The 19,694-nt window shown below is 41.5% G+C and overlaps 1 protein-coding gene across 1 annotated transcript in view; it reads right to left on the bottom strand.

The window, feature by feature from the left end:
• Nucleotides 1–19,694, bottom strand: part of PDGFD (platelet derived growth factor D) — a 144,259-nt gene that overhangs the window by 41,440 nt on the left and 83,125 nt on the right. Inside the window, exons 2-3 of the mRNA XM_010562116.1 lie at nucleotides 18,962–19,166; nucleotides 14,736–14,916 (exon numbers count right to left, since the gene is read on the bottom strand). Of these exons, the coding sequence (XP_010560418.1) occupies nucleotides 14,736–14,916; nucleotides 18,962–19,166 (386 nt within the window). The remainder of the gene's footprint in view (nucleotides 1–14,735; nucleotides 14,917–18,961; nucleotides 19,167–19,694) is intronic.

Genomic DNA, 19,694 nt, shown 5'->3' with positions numbered 1-19,694 from the left:
TATGAAGACACCAAGGAGGCACCAAACCCATGCCATCCTGGCCTTGCAGTGCTAGTCTGAGCAGGCCAGGTTTCCAGGCTGTCCACCTCCATAAGCAACACAGGCTTATGGGGAGAAAACAGGGGGAGAGTGCTTTCGCACCCTCCAGCAGAAAAACTTTGCTCTGTGGTTCAAAAACTCTGAGTCCTTCCTGAACACCGGACAGCATTTTTAATGTACCAAACCTAAAGTCTGTTCAGTTTTTACTGCTGGTTGTAGTACAGCCCTCCTGGCCACCCTGTCCATTTTTGTTCAGGATGAGAAACCTTCCTCAACAGCCAGTGCACCACCAGAAGACCAGAAGCCATGCAATCTGCCAGATTTCAGCTGCTGGCGTTACAAGCATTTTCTCTGCTTTTAATCTATTTCTTAATGCACATGGAAAATGTACCTGAACCAGCACTGAGCTAGCAATGCCAGAACACAAAGTTGCTGCTAAAGTGGGAAAGCAGAGTGTTTACTTTCACAGATTTCTGATGGAGATAAATTACATATATAGGGAGCAGAGTGTCCTATTTTCTGCTGCCTTATTTTATCTGCCCTGACTGCTCTTTTTTTTTCCCTTCAGAGCTTAATAATACCAATTTTTCTGTATCCATGCATATGCAGAAAAGGGGTGGAAGGTCTGAATAAGAATATGACCTACAGATCCAGGCTCTTCGCTAACCATGAGCGTAAGATAAGCACATAAGACCTTGTGTTCATCATAACTGCCTAGAGGACAGGTGGCTCAGAGCCAACACAGACATGTAGTACAATGCACATTTTGAAATAAGGATTGCATTTCCAGTCAGGTGCAAAAGTTTCACCTCATCTGTAAAAACAGCAATGGCTTTCTGTTTGGTTTAGATACCCACAACTACACAGTATTCCCAATTTCTGTTCACTTCTAGAGAAAGCAAAGTTTTCAGCAGCCTATTTCCATCACCAGCAGCCTCTTCAGCATGCAACACAAACCATACGGAGCAGTCAGACTACCTGTCCTCATAGTGTCCAGGTTCTTCCAAGCATTTTTTTGTTTCAACTTTATTGGCCAGACCTTGGTGTGAGATAAATTTTTGTGGCCAAAAGATGGTTGCTTTAGCCTGCCTTACAGCAGTTGAAAAATTAGCCTCATTTTTTCTAGGCCATTTTCCCAAGTTTAAGGGTTTGTTTGTTCTTTTTATTTGTTTTCTTAAAGATAAGTTTCTCTTTTAAAATTACCCATAAGTCTGCAAACATTGAACCCCAGGGCTCACAGACGCTGTTAACTCTATCACTTACAATGCTGTCAAGCAGTGATGAGAAAATGAAAGAAAAGACTGACCTCCATGTAAGAATTTTTGGGCTACATCTGTATTAGTAAATAAAATGAGGTAGAGATATGGTATGACTCATGTCCTAGGACATAACTATTACCCTGCAAAACAGAGTGGCCACAACAAACTCATATTGGAAACAGCCCGAGGCCCGTGCTGGCCCCAAACTAGCCGTGCTAAAAATATGAGAGTGGGAGCAACCTTGTGCCTATGCTTTGGCTCACATCCAGCCTGTCTTTGCTGACAATTTGGGATACACAGAGTTCTTTATTAGAGGGTCTGATCCTGCAAGAGCTTGTATTTATGCTTCATTATATGACTGATGGTTGGACAACAACGGTGGCTAGAATCAAGAACACACAGTGAGACAACATGGTGCCTGATTCCTACAGTCTGAGGAAAACTTGCATTACAGAGTATTTTTTACCACACGTCACCTAAGAAATACATCAGGACACAAATATTTATTAGAAGGAAGCATTTTTATAGCTGCCAAGATCAGAACTATTATTAAAAAATACAGTCTTCTGCAGATTAAGAAAAGAAGTGGACCTGGAAAATAAGTTTTGTCTGCCACAAAACATCAAGTTGTACAATTAAAATATTTCCCCAAACAAAAATTATTAAAATGAAAAAAACCCTGTTGTTAAGGGTCACAGAAAAATTGGATGTTATTTGATTCTGCTGAAAATGATCTGACAAGATACACAAATTCCACAGATCTAAAAATTATTTTTAGCTTCCAGTGCTGCAGATGAGTTGCAAAATCTGACCCTGTGTAGTTACAGGCTCAGACCTTCTCTAATTAAGCACTGACTAGTCATCAAACTGACACTCAAGGAAAACAGAACTGCATTTTTCTTGGTATTACAAGAGATGGGAAATGTGATAGATCTCTATTTTGGCATGGCATGTATGTTCAAAATCAGTTCAGCATGGCGAGAAATGTGTGGGTTGAAAAATAGAGAGGGGGTTGTAGGCAAAGGATTATGGTAACAACACAGGCACTGGGTTTGAGGAGGTGTTCAGTTCAGTAGCACAAAGCTCAGCACCAGGCAGGGGCTTATTTTATGTAACAGTGTCATTTAGCCAAAAATTTTCTAGTAAGATTTATCCTATCAAGTCTAAAGTGACAGGAACCCTGCAACTAATGAAAGATGTGTGTGTGAATATGCATGTGTAAGGGAAAAACAGAAACACTCTGTGACATATCTGTCATCTGTGTTATTACAAAGACAAGCATGGACTTTATCAAGTGCTCAGAGCAAAACAGAAGGCTGTAAATTTAATAAAGATGTATGCATAGAAAATACAAATCAGATTTATACAGCGCCATGACTGTCCTTGGAAATGTGGCGTATAGCATGAAGGTCATTGAAGCTAGAAGCAATGTGCTGAGCAAAGAACAGTGCCAGCCTGCAAGCACACCAGCTTCTCCAGCATGGAGGAAGGACCTTCTCTGATGACCTGTGCCTGGAACTGCAGAGCCAGAATAAGACTACGAATTTTTAAAAATAAGTGTAGAGATCCCAAGAGCTCCAGTTATGATACAGCCCAAGGAGGAGGAGAGGGATGACAATAGCTACCAGCCTTCTCCCACCCACCAAACCAGTCGCAAGTGGCTCGGCGTGGTCTGAAGCCAGTTTTTGCTGTTTCATCTTCCTGGTTTGGAATCTGGGATTGCTGTTATCTGTTTTGTAATCATATGATTTCTTAAACTAGAGATGACCTCAGGTAAGTCTGGCAGGCACAGAAAAAGCAAGCATCCAAATAAAAGAGCGTAGCAGACAAATCCCTTTATTCATCGGTCTCAGTTTGGCCATGCAGCCCACCCAACTGGCACAGTGTCACAGACTGCAAGCAGGAACAACACAGTGTGCCTCTGTAGCGTCTTTTAGTCGGTAATCTTGTGGCACTTTACAAAGGCTCATTGTGCCTGTCTTTGAGGTGGGAAGACCTGAGGCTGTGAGAAGGTGTCAGGCCAAGCAGCGGTGGAGCCTGGCCCGGAGCTGCAGCTGTGAGGCTAGCACCCTCCCCGAGGCCATGATGCTGTGTCCAAACCTGCAGACAATGCAACAGCAGGCACAGCCAACTTCACTGAGGACATGGCAAAATCACAAATATTATCACAACCCAGCAAGGGGAAAGTTCACCCTGGAAAAATGCAACCTAATGTGTTCCTAAATTACATGCTGAGCAGAAAGGGGAAGCCAGGAAACTTGGGGACTCAAAGACGGACTGAGCTGACAGAGGAAAACACATTAAAAGACACATTCCCAGTGTTAGGGCAGCTGAACTGGCCACTGACATATAGATCTGCCTAAGCCCAGTACCGTGGCAGGTGACACTCCACCCGTAACACAGTGCTGGTGATGCCTGAACCACCAGATTCAGCTGCCTTCAATACCACAGAAACATTGTAAAAAACTGGGAAAATCGGGGGGAGTTTTGAAAAGAACATCAAAAACTCTGAGGGGATTGGATAGCCTGAATTTTTGGGAAAGATTAAAAGCTAAATATGGACATCGATGCTTGACTAAGCAATAAGCAAAGAAATGTGAGAGCACTCTGCAAATATCTGAAGGAGATAAACACCCATGACAAAGAGAACAGACTTCGTTATCGTAAATTAGGAAGGAATATAATCTCAGGCAATAGTGTGTCATAAAGAAAAAGGAAAATTAAAACTGATTATCAAAGAAAAAATGTCTTTCCAACAGTGATTTATTAGTCTATGGTTTAATCTCCTGTGAGGTATGCTCCTGTGCTTGTTATACTTAAAAATGATACCAGATGAACAACCAATGAATTTACAATACAGAAAATTCTTGTCCTTAGAGAAAAATGGGCTGAATGACTTCATATCTTTAAATTAACAGATTCTAGGTTTGGCTGCATCACACGTTACTGAGCAAAAAAAAAGCCTACAACCCCCCCTAAATTTAGACTCAGAAATCTTAAAACAATCAGTATCATTTGATCCAGGGCTCTAAGTATTTTCCAGCAGTTACAGCTGTTGCAACAAACAAGGCAAAACACATTGAATAGTGCTAAGATTGCGAAAGACCCTGCAACCCAAACTTGGGCTAGAACAGTACAAGAACAGGATTGTGTTGCCAGGCTTTGTAAGATAACGTTGACGCAAAGTCAAATAAACAGTATTGGTGGAATACAAAACATGAAGTTGAGCCTAGGAGCCCACCTCTCCACAAGAGAGTGAAGACATGCAATTCTTGTTTTGGTTTAAAAGACAACTTGCAACCAACATCTGCTGTGATGGGTTTTCACAAATTCCTCAGTGCAGGTTGGAGGTCTAGCATGTTTCAATTCACAAGTCACTTCCTCTGGAAGTCTGTCAGGAGAAAATTCTGAAGGGAGATTGACTTCCTACTCTTCTCCAACACAGTTGGCATACATTAAAGTTAAGCTGCACCTTTGCCTTTTGTGGAAAATCTAGAGCAGAGGCTGCTCAACAGGAACAGAGCATGGAAAGAACAGGCCACTTGCTCTTCCCTTGTGGCCGTGGTGGTAGGAGGGACCAGCCTTTACACACTGAAGCACGAGGAGTTAATTAACACCTCTTTGCAGCATTGTAATACAATCTTAGTGCCTAATTAACCTTTTTACAGAATCAAACATGGCATCTCTGTTCCCCCTACAAATCCATCATAACTAGATTTCTATAAAACACCCTCCAGAGTTACCAAAACAAAATAAAAGGTAAGTTCTTCATATATTATCATCATTTCACATACTAATATTCTTCAACTGTTGCTAAAGTGAAATAAAAGGACAGAATAGGGATTTACAGAGACAGCATTATGTCCTCAAGTCAACAATCTAAAATAGTTTTCAACCAAACAGCTAATGTGATGGACAGGTTGATGAGTGTTGTTAGAAAAGTCTGACAGTGTAAACTCACCGCATATTCATACACACTGATGTGTGGTTCAGGGTAAACTAAGGTGAGAATGGTTGGATTTAACCTTCCTCTTCAGTGTAGACACAGAGACATCCACATATGTACCAGCAGCATTGATGAGGTGTTTGTGGCACGTCCAGTTTGCTACTGTATTTCCCATCTCTCCTTCTTGTGCCCTCCTAATGGTCAACTCTAAGCAGATAAATTAGCTACAAGGTCTTTCCACGTCTTCTAACAGGAGCTGTATTACTGCTATTGGTCTGTCCCTATTGCAGTGTCAAAATATCATGTCCAAGCTACTGATATTTTCTGTTTGGTTACACAGATATGGGAAGCAAAGTCAGGGAACAGGATGGCCTTTGTCCTCTCCTATGTTACGCTCATTATGGCACAGAAAATGTACCCTTTCATTTCATGCATTACAATTTTCAGTGCTGGATCCATCCTTACTTTCTGCTACAAATGCATGTTTAATGTTAATTAAAAATATTGCTTTGTGAATATCCTGAAAAAGCTGTCCAACATACGTGATAAGTAGAATTACTGATTTTAAGACTGGCAAGCTCTAAAAAAAGCCTGAGGTAATAAATCCTTTTTAAAATTAGATTTGCCCAGGGTAGTTTTAATACAAAAATATCTTGAATATCCTCCATGCATTTTTTAACCACCACTCATTCACAGGACTTCCAGACTGTTACAAATCATTGATTTATTTCTCTAATTATCAATGGTTACTTAAGAGATTTCCAACCAGTTTGGGGATGGGTTTCATTTCCTACTTGTCCAATAGGACAGTTTTGCCACTGACCAGTAATTCATGAACTCTGGCTCGCTGAAAGTCTACTTGTAGTGCACTCTGTATTTTTATTTAACAGAGGTTGCTTGACCCTAGCTGACATTTGAAGAACAGGGAAAAGATTAGCTTTCATCTAGAATTTTTTTATGTATCCAGGTATGTTAGGACTAGAAACTGATTATGAACTGGGAAGCAGTATGGGCATGCAAGCTGAAGGCACAGACAACTCACCATGCATCTTCACACGTCCCCTCACTTAGCCATACAGTGGCAAGATCATGGACAGTTGCTATGAGACCGGGGTCCCCTTCATTCATTTAATTAAAAAACCAAAGTCACTATTCTGCCAGTATTACACACTTCCCAACAACTGCAACATTCCTGTGGCCCTTATCCACTATTCTTATACGCTATGTAGTTGTTTAATCTCATTACTAATATGGTTGTGTGCTTCTTGGAATTTGCATCTTCCAATTTGTTTCTGCTGTATTTTGCAAGAAATCATATTGATGTTGAATAAGGCTTTTGAGCTTCTAAAAAGAATAAACTATGATTTTTTTTGTCTAACATGGGTAACCTTGTTAGTACTGCACGTGATGGTCTTTTTCTGTTTTTGTCTTTGTATCTCTAACTTACCTTGGAAAAGTAGGAATTTCCTCTGGGTCACTGACTTCCTCAGGAATTCTTAAAACAGGTAGGTACTGCCAGCAGGAAATGCAGTCTTTCAAAATCTAAAGCTGTCCTAAATGAACAATGCTTCTAAGTCTTGTTAGAGTCAACTATTTGGGACAGGATACTGGATTTGAAAATAACATGCTTGTGCTTGTATAATCATTTGAAGATGTAAAGCGCTACATTTTCTTGTCCTTGGCTGCTGCCACGAGTTTGTTGAATTCTCAAACAGTGCATAACACACTACTGGATTAAAGATGTAGCATTTTCAACAGGAATGGGACATCAACAGGATTGCTGTTGGTTTAAGACAGATCGATGACAACGTCCTGCAAAGGACCACACTTTGAGCTGGCAACAAATCGGGGTGGAGGAGAGCAAATGGCCAGTTCTCCACCATGCTGTTGAAACAACAAAACTTTCAGGCACACATGCTTGCAGCTGGGAAAACACAGACACTAAGGTCTGTTTTCCTTTCTGATGAAAACAATTGTTTTATCAGTTGAAGTCTGACAGCTTCCAGGAGCTTCTGTGTGCTTACTGGGTCCTGCTGCTTCTGGTTTTGGTATCTTCCTTGCCAGAAGGTCTGTACTTCCCTGGCCATAACTCATTTCCTCACCCATCTCTTTTCACTTTTGAAACATCCTCAAACCCAGCCTTACTACTCCTGAAGTTCACAGTCACAGGTTTTGCCAAAAGAGGCTGATCTAGCGAAATGGCCCTACTTTTGCCCTGCTTTCTACCCAATCCACACCTGCCCTCCCTCCTCTCCCAGACCCAGTCTTTCCTATTTCAGGTCCACTGCCTGTCTAAAATCTCCGATTCATTTGCCTCCTTTCCTTCCTAACTATGCCACCGCAACTCCTTTGGTTTACACAAATCCCTCCTCCCCTTCATTCCCTTGTTAAAAATGTTTCCTTAATTGCCATTCACCCTTCTTCAGTCCAACTGAAACTGCTTTCATATTACTGTAATGACCAAGTGACATGTGGACATCTTCCTGGTAAAGAGGGAAGGCTTCTTCTTCCTCATCTTTCATGATGCATTTGCTAAGTTTGATATCATCAGTAACACCCTCTCTGTTCTTTGGCTTTTTTATTTTTCCTTTCAGCTTTCAAGAAACTTTGCTTGTTTGGGGCTTCTTCTGCCTCCTCTGCCCATTGCCTTTTGGCATTTCTGCTGCCTTCTCTCTCTCTGTGGACTTGCCTCTTCCATTGTGTGTGCTTTCCTTATCAACAATTACCTTTATTTCTGAACTTGGACTATACTTAACTCTCCTCCCTTGTCCTTGCTGTTGCCGCTGTTTCATTGCCATTCCTGGATGATCCTATGTCAGTCCTTCCCTCTAGTACTTGTAGCATCCTCTGACACCAAGCTGGTAGGTGATTCCTCTTCTCCCTGAAACCTACTTTTGTGCACCACTCTCTTATCAGTGTCATCTCTGACTTACAAATAGCTTTAGAAATTAGGACAAAAGACAGGGAGACTCCTAATGAAACTTAAAAATAAGAGTCAGATAGTAGAAGGATTGGGACCGATCTTTGTGTCTGAGACAAGAGTAAACGTGGAAGCAGCATTAGACCTTCAGAAAAGACTGGCCAAGAGAAGGACTACATTAGGACACAGTCTAGGGAAAACTGGGAGAAGATGCAGTCTGGGACAACTGACTGTGAAGTGTTGGGTCAGGTCATAGGTTTGGCTGCAGCCCCTAGGCTCCCTCTGACTCATACGTTGCGTTCAGCTGGCGGGTCTCAGGCTTGAAAACCTGCAAGGTTTTCCACCTGAGGAGATGGGGTGGGCAAGACTTAGCAGTTAGGCAGTAAAGGTTTGAGGTTTTGGAAGGTGCAATAGGACATTGGAGGGAGAAATAGTTCTTGGTTAGAAGCAAATGTTAGAATGAAACTTTCAATTAGGAACTTCGGCTGCCCCTGGAAGAGCCAATGCTGCCTGTGAAACTTCTCATCCAGACGTGCCTTCTCAACCCAAGAATGCCATTTCCTTATTGCCAAGCTATCTGATTCCCAGTTTTGCTTCTTTGTATCCCTCACTACCTTTTATTCTGCTCTGAGTGCTGGGAGAACTGGAACATCCCTGCCTACCACACTGCCTGGCTTGTCTACCACACCACTCTCCTTTCTTCATCAACCCCTGCTGAAGGACAGGTTAGGTCCTGTGAGATGAATTGAGCAGCAGATTGAGGCTTGCTGGATTCTCAGGAACCTTCATTCAATGGAAAGCACTCCTCCTCCCCATATAAAATTACTCTGAGATGCTCCATGTCTCAAGATGCACTGAGGCACAATCTCTCTTTTTAACATGCTGCTATTTTATATTGCTTTTTAAAACATTATATATGAAAAATTGTGCATAGATAATCTCTTAAATCCTCTGGTTATGTAAAGTTGGGGAAGGAATGTTCAAGATTTTGAGCAAGTTTTATATAATTAGAAAGGACTTAATTACTTCTCTTCTGAAAGTTGAGCCTCTGGCTGATAACTTTATGAAGATGGTACGCCTTGAGCAAAACCACAGAAAATAATACTTTTCTGCCAGAACTTAAGAAAACAGAAGTTTCATCTTATAGATTGTTAGGAGTTTTGCACATGGGTTGTATTTATAAAAAATCTTTGCTGTCTAGCATAGACAGACAATCAAAACTGAAATCAGAGAAAGAGTAGCAGAAAAACTGATAAAGCTTCCATGTGTAAGCTCTTGCCTCTTCACCGTGAGATCTATTTCATGTTCAACCACTTTATTAACCAAGACATTCCCCCCCACCCCATTCCTCCCCTTTTGTACCCCCAGCAATTTACTGGGATTCCTTCTGTGGATTATCTAAAAGCAGGGAAAGTATTCATGCACCATTATCATGCCTGTTGTCACATGAGATATATTATATGGGTTTTCAGGCAGCATATTTTGTCTTGGAGACAGAAATGAAAAGTCTATTCTGTGAAAGAAGTGACAAGCTGAAACAGAAGCACAGCAGCAAAGACTCCTGCAGCTTCCGGGCTGGATTCAGCTCTGTGGCTGGTGATAAAGAATTAATCATCCTTTATGGTCTTTAGGAATCTGTATTCACACTAGTGGCTGAATCTTTTTGTGATCACCTTAACTCTTACAAGGGAGTTTATTTATTGACTTATTTAAAAAAACTGCTGTCTGATGCTGCACTACTTGTGCAAACAAATCTGGTAAAATACAGGCAGCCAGTCACTTAATTCAGAGTGACTGTGAGTATAAGTATCAAGATCGGGTTCTTATTCTGCCCATTTTCATTTTCTGATTGTGCTTTGAATTTGTGTTGTTTTCTTGTGAGCTTAACAGGCAAGTATCAAAGAGTTTAAGTTTAGTATTTGAACTAACTTTGACTGGTCAATATTTTTTGCATGGGAAAGTAACTAAATTTTATTAGACTGTGGTGTCTTACCCCACTTTGTGACCAATGCTCTTTTTTTTGATCATATGAGTGGTGACCTATGGCCTGGGTGTTTAGCAGAAAGCTACTTCTCTGTAAATTCCACATGATGGATCAACCCCCAAAGTCCGTGTCCCCCCTCCATTCCATTAATTTCTTTATGGCTCCTTCATTCAAAAAATGTCATTTCAAACAAGCAAAAATTATGCAATGATCTAACACACTGATACACATTTTGACAGATAAGTTTATCCTGGGACAAACACACTTATGTTCTCTTTAGCACCACCTGTCCACCACTGTTGGTTTACAATTCCCAAATAAGTAAAGATTGCTCTTAATGCCATGTGATGCTTCCTAGTCATGAATTATATTATAAAGAAAAGAAAGGTAAAAGCACATACATATGTGCATATATCTAAAAAGATGTATATATAAATACATATTTTTTTAACCTTACATCTTTGTATATATGCGTGTTTGTACATATACATACACATATGTTCCTAGCTTTTCTGTAGCCCTTGTTTCGAATAATGATTTTCGTCAAAGTTCCAACATACAGATTTCATTTAGGATTAACAAAACAATTAGTAAGGCAATAACAATTTACTGTTATAAACGTATAACAAATATATGCCTTTTACAATAAACTCAAAATAATGTTTTTAATTAGCAAATGGAATCCAACATTTTCTAGTTGTCTCATTAAAATGAAATTAGATGCAGGAATTTTAATTCAAAACATTCACCTTTATTGTTGGAACATGTTCCTGAACGAGTTCCTAGATTATTTTAGTAAATGTCCATGCTAATGTACTTATAAAACATGGAATCCAGTCTTGTTAACATTCCCTTCCAGAATTAGGACATTGGAAGAATTTCACTTCAGAAGGAAAAAGGGAATAGTATAAAATTACTTCAATCAAGAAAAGATTATGTCCACGTGTAACAGTGTAACTTAATTTATATTCCTACATCTCAAAATAATTGATGCAGTATTTTTAGTAATTATTGAATACTTACCTGCTACATGCAAGATCCCTCAGTTGAGGTGACTGCACTGCAAGCAGCGGTGGAATGAAATTTTACATTTGTGGCAATGCAGAATATTCACATCAGCTACTTTAAGGTGTGCAACCCAGGGGCCTTTCTCATGACAATGCCTACCTTCCCTCTAGCAACTGTGCAAGTAACCTAAGATTACTTATCTTCCTCTGTATCACATATTTCTGCTGTGTTTGCTGTGAAACACTATGTCCTTAGAGTAAGAAATTATATAACGTGTGAGAAAAAAACGCCTGGAATACCTCAGTGCCTTCTATACTGCAAATTGATGTTTCTAAGGCAACTCAATCAGGAAAAGCAAAAAAAAAAAAACGTTTAGAAATAAGCACTTTAAGTGATAAGAGCAGGGAAGAATTTCAAACAAATTCGCAGCTAAGTCAGGCTCATGCCTAATAGCTGTGCAGGGCTTGCTCCAGACCATTTTTGCTCTAGGTCTGTGAAGCTTGAAGGGGAAGACAATTTTTACAGAGGTTCGAGGGAGACATTTCTCTGTGTGGACACCCAGGCTAAGCCAACAAACTGCACAGCTACAACTGGGGACTTTGAATGTGAAGTGTCTGTAGACACCAGCCACCAGCTGCACCTATTTACCTACTTTTGCACCATCACAGACAGCACAGGGGAGGAGTGACTTTTTCCAGCCACCTTAGGACACTTTTGACTCTTATTCATGTTGGGATAAGCAGTGGGGCACACTCAGCTCAACTCCTGGAGTTAGGTCCACCCTGGAGCTCCCACCCCAGGGAGTCCTAAGGCTTCATGGGGAAAGAGAAGATCAGGGACAGGCAACAGGCAGCAGCTTGTTGGATCTCCCCCTTCCTTCCAAAACCACCCTCACTGCTCCCCCTCCAGCCTTCCTAGTCCCTCAGATCCACAGAGGGGAGGGCAGAGGCAGAGGTGCCACCGGGCAGGGGATGCGAGGAGAGGAGGAGGAAGAAGGTGGAGGGAGCCAGACTTGGCAAGAAAAAGTTGCTGAATGCTGTGTTTAGATGGTCAGACTATTTCACAGATCTGCTCCCTTGCCCATTGTCCCTTCTCCTATATTGGGACAGTTAATTACTCCCATGCATCCATATGGCTTTCAAGGTTGTCCTGTTAAATACAACCTTGTATTTTTTTCAGTCTAATTTTCCAGAGTTACTTTGAATTCTAATCCCACTGTCCTGAGTGACTGAGCCTCTTCATCTTATATGAGTTCCTTGCTTTGCATGCCTTGTTTTACAAGGGCAAACGTGATTTTTCATGGATACAAGTCTAACTTATGTCTTCTCTAGAAAAATTATCCCTTTTTGTTTCTCTAAATGGTACTGAAATGTGAAGTTAATGCAAAAACACAAGTACATGAAGATAATGAAGTATGTTTCTGCTAAGCTCTGCAGTGCCTCATTTGTGCCTCATGCAGAGTGCTGAACTAAGTAAAAATTTGATCTGCATCAAATGAAGTGAACTTAACTGACTTCCTTGAAGATTCATAAATGAGAAGGCCAGAGAGCAAGGCTGCGAGGTTGTTTGGCTGCATGCGTAATGGGGAGAAATTCATCCAGCCATTCTGGCACCACGCTCAGGAGATGCGGCTGATCAATAAACTCAAGTGAACTCTCCAAATTGCTTGCTTCAATTTTCTCTGGAAAATTATCAGTCAGAGTCTGGTATACAAATAAAAAACTGCCATGCAGATCCAAACTCCAAATATAAGAAAAAACAAGGGAGTTAAAGATTTGCACATATCTTGTGAACCATTTTCCAAGAAAGCCCCTGGAAGTAGCCTTGTCTTGGAGAAGGTTAAAAAGGAAAGAAAAAAAGCAATGTAAAGGTCTTTCATTTCATCTGATACAAAATACCATATGTTTTTGCATGCTTCATTAATGCTCCCTCCTTTGCTGCCTAGAAACGCACAATGAGTTCAACCTTCAGGGGTCAGCAGTGCTCAGCATATCTATGAACTGTGCTCTAAGTGACTGTGGGGACTATGGAATAAGGGCTGACTCTGCTAAATACTAATCCTGCAGTTTTAGGTTGGACGGTTTGGAATCTGAAGACCAGCTAAGTACATATCATCCCCCATCTCGCAAATGCCACTAATCACCTGTACAGTTCTCTTCTCAGAAATAAAATAGTATTTCATTCAGAGGGTGCACTTGGAGAGTATTCTTCTGAATTTGCTAGACTGTAAAATTCTCTGTTTACTCATAGTTTTGAAATTAGATAAATACAGTAGCCTTTTTTGAGCTTTCTAGTGCAGAGAGTCCTGTGTTTTGAGTGATAACATTCATTTTTGGAAAGCATAATACTATCAGACTAGCTGTACGTGTTCTGGAATAAAGCTTGCTAAATGCAGCAGAGTTTTTGTGGCTGCACTGAAATACAAGCAGTGTAACGACAGGCTGCTTCACTGTCTCATTTTCATGCCCAGTGGTCTTTCATAGACTGTTCTGCCTAAATTTTAGTTTTAGTAGATTACCTTCAAATTAGAGTAAATTAGAGCTCAGGATTTACTCACAGTGCAATGCCTTACTCCACTAGAAGTCTAACAATTTAAATGCAGGGGAGCACAATCTTTATAGCTTTAGACTTGTCTTGACAATGTGCTGTTTATGGACTCTTTTTAGCATACATAGGGATAAATGCATGCAAAGCCGAGAGGTTGAAATGAAATGACTCAAACAGTGGATCTCTCCGGTTACAGCATCAACATTATTGCTATTCTAGGCTTTCTTATTCTTGTTAAATAACAGTGGATTGAATAAAAAAGGAATAAGAAGTGTGATGGATACGAAAATATAATGATGACAGTATAATAAATTAATGCTTACCATTTCCTGAGTGTTTGCAAAATCTGCCTCTTTTGAGCTACACTGCACCAAAAGCATTATAATATTAATCAGGACAATACAAAGGAATATGTATTTGTATCAAAATTTACTTAGAGCAATAAGCATTCCTGCTCCCTAAAGACAAAACCAAAATAAAAAAAGAGGAGGTTTTCATCTCATTGAAACAGTACACGATACACTGCTAATGCCACTGCATATACAAAGAGGCATGTTTATACGTGGTTAAAAATACAGCCTGAGCCTTAGCACATTGTCTTACATGTAGAATTTTATTGCATGTAGAATAAACTACTCTGCAACTAACTCAGAATCACAGCCATAACCCCTCAAGGTATTTTTATTTGACCTCAAATGAACATAAAAAAGGAGTTTGTAGCACAGCCATTTCTTTGCTATTTCTGCAGCATCTGTCAAGGCACTGGCTGTGCAGCCCCAGTGTAGAAAGTGTTAGTACTTCTGAAACATGTTACTAGTGTAAATCTTGGCCTGGACTTGACTTTATTCTATATTTAATGACAGGATGTCAAATACACTTTGATCTGTATTAATGTAGTTGCTGGAATGGAAATACTTTCAGTCAATCAGTGTTTTGATCCAATGCAGTTAGCTACATCATCCAGTCTTCAAGTACTGATGCTCTTTTATACTACAATCTGTCTCTCACCCATGACACAGCTAGGTGACTTACCACAAGGGAGTAACAAATCTTGAATCCAGGTTTAGCCACAAAGTAGTCATCGGATTTGAAGGTTATCTTTATCTGATTTGTTCTTGATGTTATTCTCGGAGGTACTTCCTTGTGTCCACACCACCGTCCTCGTATAACCGTGCTGGTCTCTGATACATCTTCCACTTCCACAAAGTCATACCTGGGAACCAGTTTGAAAGATTAGTTTTTGCTGATTCTGGTTACAGAAGATGGCTGCTAATAGACAGGAGCACAGCTGGAGACACAAAGACAACTGTCCTCCATTCTCTACTGCAAAACATCAGACTAAATATTACAAACGGTGGACACACTTGTGTAGCACAAAATACACTAAGCTGCAAGCTACTGCCTGAGTGCTCAAATGGCTGATTTTTGGGCTCCTGGAAAATGATAGGCAGTATTTTCTACCATGTTAAAATAGCAATGAGAGACACTTGCACATGCTTAGTACACAGTAAGCATACGCACTGTGCTTCATGTAGTTGATAAATAATTTAGAGACCTGATAAAATATTATTTACAGCAGGCTGCTCAGGCCGAGCAGCTGCAAGCACTTGCGCACTTTCTGGTGGTCCCCCAACTCCCTGCGGCAGCAGCCACCGGCTCCTGCACGCTGCGCCTGCCGGAGGGCTGGAGCCGGGCCGCCGACGTGCCAGGAGCAAAGGGACACACATGCTGCTGAAAGGTGCTTTTTAGGACCTTCCTTGTAGGTGGCACGGTGCTCCTGCTAGATGCTTTGGAAAGACTCATTTCAATCTTTCAAGCCGAAAAGGGCAGGCTGGCACCCTGTGTGCCGTGGCGGGGATTCCTTCCCTGTTCGCCTGGGTGCTGTCACCAGGGGCAAAGTAACAGCACGTCTTGCCCTGTGCAAGGTCACAACTTGGCCAGGCACCCGTGCCACAGTCGTGGTGCTCTGAGCCCCAAGAGGGCTCTGCCAGGAGCAGCAGACACTAAACCCCAGGGATGAGAGAACGCAGCGACAGCACTCGCTGCCACGGCCTGCGTATTCGCTGGCTTGGGTCATTTATTGAGCCGGAGAATAGAGAAGGCAGAGAATAAAGTCCTGATCGCACTATGTCTATGAGAAAAACAGTCCCTCGATATCTGTGGAGCCAGAGTTAGGCCCCACACATTGCGGCCAGCGAGGGAGAGGTGATGACAAGGGGGGCAGGTTGGGTGCAGGCAGCGAGAGACAGGGAGGGCTGCCATCCTCACATCCTTCAGTACGGTTACGCCTTAGAACTTTGGAGGTCTTTACCAGAAAAGGTTTTTATTATCAAAGCATGTGCTCCCTCCAAAGAGGGAGTTTAAGACTGTTAACCGATTCTTACAAGCGATGTGCGACTCCCCCCCGGGTCTGCGGGCCAGGCGCCCGCCTCCCTGCCCAGTTGTGGGAGCTGAATAGCTCTGTAAATAACAGATCTGCTTTTCTTTTTCTGCTGAGAGCCCATGTGAAAAAAAGGCAAGGACTATGCGGCTTGAGAATATCAGCACTGCTGCTTTTATATTCACCAACCCCAAAGTGCACAGAACAGAAAATAACAGATTTGCCATAACCAAATCACTTAAATCTGCCCAGACTCTGCTGAAACATACATTTTTTTTGTAACGCTACAAAGTTTAGTTCCAGACAGAGGTAAATGTGTCTCAGGCTCTCTCCACTGTCCTCTGGTCCCACTCCCTCATGGTGATGGAGGTGGTACCCGGGCAGAGCTCTGCGCTGCCCACGCGAGCATCCACCACTGCCCCCAGGTAGCATGACAACCAGTGAATGCTTATTGTAACACGACGGGTTGCAGAGATCTCAGCGTAAGATAACCTTGTAGGCTTTGGTGAAAATTGTCCTGACTGACCTCCCCACTTTTTGAGGCCAGAAGCCAGACTAACTGCTAGCAAAAATGGGGCAAATCTATGGGCTTTCAGAGATTATTTCTGCTTTCAACAGCAGAGGCTTTGCTGCGACAGTCATGGAGGTAGGTGCAATTTCAGTTGTTTCTGTGCATCCAAGAAGCCTTAGCGGCTGAGTAATTTAATTGCTTTTCAGAATCCTCTCTTATCAAGTGCCTGTGGAAATGCTAACAGCACTTCTAGAAAATTCTGTAAAACCTCAAATATTTCCCCTCCTTCTGAAACAGCTCTGCTAAAGTATACCTTTTCATTCCTTGGCATGAATGAATTTCTATCAGTTCAGTCTTAATAGTATGTAAATTACAGTAATTAGCATTAATGAAAAATCGAAAGAAAACACTAGGAAGTTTCTGGAAAAAAAGCATAAGGTCAAAAGCAAGTACAAAAGGAAGGTAAGGTGCAGAGGTCCTGAATTACTTGTCCAATATGCACAGCATTCAAGCACATGCTCAGCTCTTAGCATTCGTTTCGATTAAAACATGCCTGGCTGTCTCTCTAAAGCAGCACTGCAGGGATTGTCAGGGACTAAAGTTGCAGAAGGGACCTAGTTTTGAAAAAAATATTGAGCATTAGCAAAAAATCTAACTATGCAGACAGTACTTAACAGGCTTAAAGCCATCACGAGCTGTCTGTCCGAGAAATTCCTCACTCTGGAAATAATACTACACAAATAAAGGTCTTCCAGGAACTCCAGGGAAAGCTTTATTGCAGAAAAGAATGTGGTATTTCTCTAGCTTCTATAGACACTATGGATGATGGAAGTCTTTGCTTCTCTCTGCATCCTAAATTAGCTGCTCTGGAAGAAGCAGGTAGACTGTCTTCCAAGACTGTCCAAACCCATAATGCCAGTAACGGCCTGACATCCCCTCATCATGCCACCACCTTTAAGGGCTCTTGACAGAGAATACTTCATCTTTTTTTCCACAGTAAATTAGCCCTCTGCTTCAAAGTTGCAATGCTTTAAGGTCAGCCACAGTTTATCCACTCTGTAAATATTAACAGGCTGCTTCTGTATGCATTAGGCTCTCAATCTGGGAAAGCGTTTGCAGTGCTAGGAGGTAACTTGTCATTACTGACTCTGCTGCTGATCTCCCACCAACAGCACCAGAGCAGCAGCTGCCAAGACCATCAAGGCGCAGGCAAGGAGAGCCAGTTTCAGGCTTCATTTTATTACTAAATGGAAAGTAAACCTGCAGAAATGGTTTTCTCTATTGGTAATGTAGAAAATTAACAAAGCAAAACAAGAAAAAAAAAATCCACACTGTAAAACCCCCTCAGAGCTGCCAAACCCTATAAATGCAAATTAATTGACAAAAGAGATAAGATAAGCAGAGGCTGGGTGTGCAGAAATCCTAACAACCCAGTTCTCTGCATAGATAAGGTGTAAGTAGCAACATGATCAGGCAGAGAGCTGGAAGCTGAGACTTGAGCATTTTATGTAAGTAGCATCACAGCAATCTGCCTTTTGGAGTGCAAGGGAATCTTGCGCCTGCTCTCTCCCACAGACCAGATAGCTGAATAAAAGAAATATGAACACACACCCCCACCCCGCCCCAGATTTACACTGTTTTAGTGAATGCTGGCAAGATTCACCTCGGTGCTCTGCTAATGCAAAGCAATTTTCCACCTGGGTTAATCAGCTAGATCAACTGAGCTTATAGTTGCTTTTGCTTAAAAGGGGAAACCAAAGCAACCAGGATATAGTAATTACAGTTTATTAGATATATTAGCATGCAGAGCACACTGATGTTTGTAGACATATATTTAAAGGTTTTAAAAGAAACTGTACCAGTGAAGAATAACAGTAAAGACAAACAATTTGAAGCACATAATTATGTTTTCCAATGCATGTTTATCTGTCCCTCATACTGCAATGTAAACACATACCTACTCACTCACATCTCCCAGAGCCTTCCACCTACTGAAAAAGATGGGTTTTGCCCAGCTGAACCTTGACAGAGGTGATAGAGCTCAAAATCCTATTAAAGTAGCACCTGAGTTGTTAGGTAGCTAGATTTGAGCGTACAAGTGCCTTGTGCTTAAAATATTATAGAAGGACTAAAACCTGCCAGAACTGCTTCAAGTCCAGGACAGCTCAGTTTATTTATAAACTCAAAGACCACTTTGGATTGGAAGGGACACTTGGAGGTCTGTCCTCCAGGCAGGGCCATCCCAGACCCGGCCAGAGATATGCAGGTTCTGGTTTGCAGTCTCATGCCAATGGCCAAACCCTTAAGCTTGAAGGTCGTGTTAAGGGGCCCTTAGCAAACTTTGACACAAGATGGCTCGCCACTCACCTGCAGATATCATTTTCGGGCTCCTCCAGTCCAAACTGATTATCAAAAGCCAGCTGGATCCTGGTGCTCTCCGGGGAGTGGAGCCGCCATGTCAGCAAGAGGTTCCTGGGGTAACTGCTGGGGAAGCGAGGACTGTGGATGCAGCCGTTCCCTGCCACGCTGATTGTCTCTTCTTTTCGGTACAAGTCTGTGAGGTGATTGCTCTCTGTTAGTAGTCACAACTTGTAGAAATTAGTGTGTTGTTCCAGTTACAGGAAGGCAAAAAACACAACAGTTTATAACACAGCACAAATTATTTGCATTTAAAGTCAATAAAAAGTTGGGCCTAGAAGCAGTTATTATTAATTAGGAAATACAGTGTATTTTCTCTTAACTCAATCACCTATAAACAATAAGAAAACCAGTATTCAACTATAGAGACTCTTTATTTTACACTAAATGTATCATTACTTTTACATTTATATAGATTATATAATTTCATTCTCACCATTTTGGTTTTAAAACAGAATTTAAACCTTAATAAAAGCTGCAAGCTTGAGAACAATGAAGTGAGACAGAGTGAAGTAAAAGGTAAACAGCCCTGCTTCCCAAATTTGGGTCTCTGGGGAGCAATGCCCTCTGAACAAAAGCAGCAACAAAAGGCTGCAGGAAAGTGCGTGTCAGTGAGTCTAAGTTTGTTTATTGTGCTTAACTGTTTTCTCCCAGAAGCATGTGTTAGGTCACATTTCGATTT

This window comes from Haliaeetus leucocephalus, unplaced genomic scaffold (genome assembly GCF_000737465.1).
Source record: "Haliaeetus leucocephalus isolate CR32 unplaced genomic scaffold, Haliaeetus_leucocephalus-4.0 Scaffold155, whole genome shotgun sequence".
In the NCBI taxonomy this organism is placed as follows: Eukaryota; Metazoa; Chordata; class Aves; order Accipitriformes; family Accipitridae; genus Haliaeetus; species Haliaeetus leucocephalus.
This window is presented reverse-complemented; position numbering and strand designations above follow the sequence as displayed.